This window comes from Montipora foliosa, unplaced genomic scaffold (genome assembly GCF_036669935.1).
Source record: "Montipora foliosa isolate CH-2021 unplaced genomic scaffold, ASM3666993v2 scaffold_448, whole genome shotgun sequence".
NCBI lineage: Eukaryota > Metazoa > Cnidaria > Anthozoa > Scleractinia > Acroporidae > Montipora > Montipora foliosa.
In genome coordinates this window covers 297,501-300,000 of record NW_027179754.1, presented here as the reverse complement: position 1 = coordinate 300,000, position 2,500 = coordinate 297,501, and the positions used below count along the sequence as shown (strand labels likewise).

The 2,500-nt window shown below is 39.6% G+C and overlaps 1 protein-coding gene across 1 annotated transcript in view; it reads right to left on the bottom strand.

Annotated features, from left to right (window-relative positions):
* The window catches only part of LOC137989230 (tyrosine kinase receptor Cad96Ca-like), a 7,727-nt gene extending 6,282 nt beyond the window's left edge, over nucleotides 1-1,445 (bottom strand). Inside the window, exons 1-2 of the mRNA XM_068835076.1 lie at nucleotides 1,280-1,445; nucleotides 160-276 (exon numbers count right to left, since the gene is read on the bottom strand). Of these exons, the coding sequence (XP_068691177.1) occupies nucleotides 160-276; nucleotides 1,280-1,445 (283 nt within the window). The remainder of the gene's footprint in view (nucleotides 1-159; nucleotides 277-1,279) is intronic.
* Nucleotides 1,446-2,500: the final 1,055 nt, after the last annotated feature.

Genomic DNA, 2,500 nt, shown 5'->3' with positions numbered 1-2,500 from the left:
GGCAAAAATGGGCTAAGATTACCCAAACAATTTGCTTAAATAGACAAATTTAGCCCTGAATATCATTGATTGATAAGGTTTTCACTGGCGGTCTTTTATTATTGCTGCAAATTTCTCACAGCTGTTTCTACAGTTTAGCAGTTGCAATAAGATCCTTACTTTGGGTGGTGACACAGCCAATGAATTGAACAATATTCGGCTGAGGGCTGTCTCCAATAAGTTTGCCCAACCCGATTTCTCTCATCAGAGCGACTTTTCCTTCATCTCCAGATGTGGCTACAATAAATAACATCAGGGTACAATAAGATTGGACACATGGCTTGTTGAGGTGTTTCATGTATTTCTACCTCCTCAACTGAACTATTAATAACACGGTTGTTTTAATTTCCCAGACTTGTCTTTGTCTCATTTTCTTTACGTCATGAAGCATTGTGATAAAAGTAAGTCCATCTTTTTAATGCCATTAGTTCATTCGCATAGGAGGCTGATATCAATGGAAGCCGATGGTGCGCTTCTTACTCCATTTTACAGATAATTAGAGCTACAGCCACACAAGTTAAAGGAAGGTGTTAAAACATGCAGACTTTTAAGTCGCTGAGAATCGAAGTTGTGACGTTTGGCTGTCAAAGAAGCGCACCAGTCAATTAAGCTATCCCTGCTCCTGATTCAGTGTTTGGGGCTCCAACGCTTAGGGAAAATCGAATATGCTTGATCGATTCAAATCTCTACTATGTCAACCAGTCGGGGGTATTTAACCATCTTATACGGTATTTAATTTGAAACTGCAATTTAGCAATGGAAAATAGGCTCTATAAATGGTTAAAAGCATTATTTATCTATGACTTTTATGAGGAACTTTTTCCCTTAATGTGCAGCGAGGGTAAAAATCTGGTGTATTTGAGGCAAGACGTCGCCATGGAAGCTTGAAATAAAAGTTAAAGAACAAAATATCTTTTTACACTTGCAATGAAGGATTAGGAACCTGTTAGGAGAAGGTGATCTATTTTGGTAATCTCCGCATTTGTTTCAAGGTTAAGATAAAGGTGGGTAGATTATGAAAGAGTTGATTGAGAATTGATGATTTTTGCTGCACCCTTTCATAAAACATAGTAATGGAGATTTGTTTTTCTTTCTGTTACGACACATTTTTATCGTGCATGTTGAACGAGGCTTTGTAAGATTCTACGTGACAGGCAGTTCATTAAAGCACTTGTGATACCTCTTTAACTGAAAGGTATCCGATGGAAACTATTAATTAACAAAGCCGAATCGTACTTACGAGAAAAGCACTTTGCTGCAACAAAACGTATGCCTGGTTTTCCATTTTCACGACTCAAGGTTGCTCGCCAAACTGTTCCAAATGCTCCTGAACCAATGACCTCCTCAAGTGCAATCTGACCACGTGCTATTTCCCATGAGTCCACTTCAACATTCAACACCTCCATTTCATGTTCTTCCGCGGCACCTCGTGATCTTTAAGCCAGAAATGTTGAGTGTTAGTTCTCTCATTTTCCAATGGTGGGTTGGTTGCCGCTTGCCAAAACTGTTTTTCATTTTGTCACAGCAAGTTTCCAAAAGCGTAATTGGTTTGGTTATTTGATGCAGGAAGTCAAGAGAATTCAAAATGACGTTCTGAACTGCAGAAGCAATGATGTTGGTGTATGATACCCCAGACCCGGCGTGGCCAACAACTAAGAAAGCCACACTTAATATCCAACAGCTGCCATTTTACAATGCCAGATACGTTCTTATGCTTAATAATCGTGCACTTTTTTTGATCTTGAAATCAGCTTTTTTTTGAAATTCAGGTATCCCGGCCAAAGCCCCAACACCCTCTCTCTCCTTCATTTTGTCTCGTGGCAAGAGAGGATGAGGGGGCAGAACATCTCCACCATATATTGGCCTCTTCCAATGATAATTTTTTTTAATCTCAATTTAACCCGTGGTCAAGATGCGCGGCTATTTGGAGGAAGACACCTGATTGGGTATCATTGGCTGTGCGACTAAGGCGCGAAGATAAAAATAGATGAGGCATGGAGATGTGTTCTCTATAGTCATCCTCCCTTGCTTGTGGTTAGTTATTGCAATGCTATTCACAGAAGGGGGCTTCATACGTAGAGTATACAGTAGAGAGCTTATGCACAAGACGTTTGCTAAGTAGCCGTAGAGAGACTGGGTCGAAACCGATGTCCGTGACTTGACTTGCTTGCATTGAGCATTTCACGTTAGTAATTTCGCTAGCTGTGAAGCAGTTTTGATTCTTTCTTAAGACAGAATCAAGATTTCTTTAGAAAGAAATGTCATATGCTTTTAAAAAGTTACAATCCAGGATTGATATGAAAGGATAAACTCTTGTTGTAAGAGAACACGGCTTGAAACCTTCAATTTATCTACACGCATTATGAATTGGATGTGAGGTGTTTCCCGGTATCCGGAATAGATCCTGAATAGAACTAAAATTTTGCCTTCACTACCAAATGAATGAGACGTATACAACAGA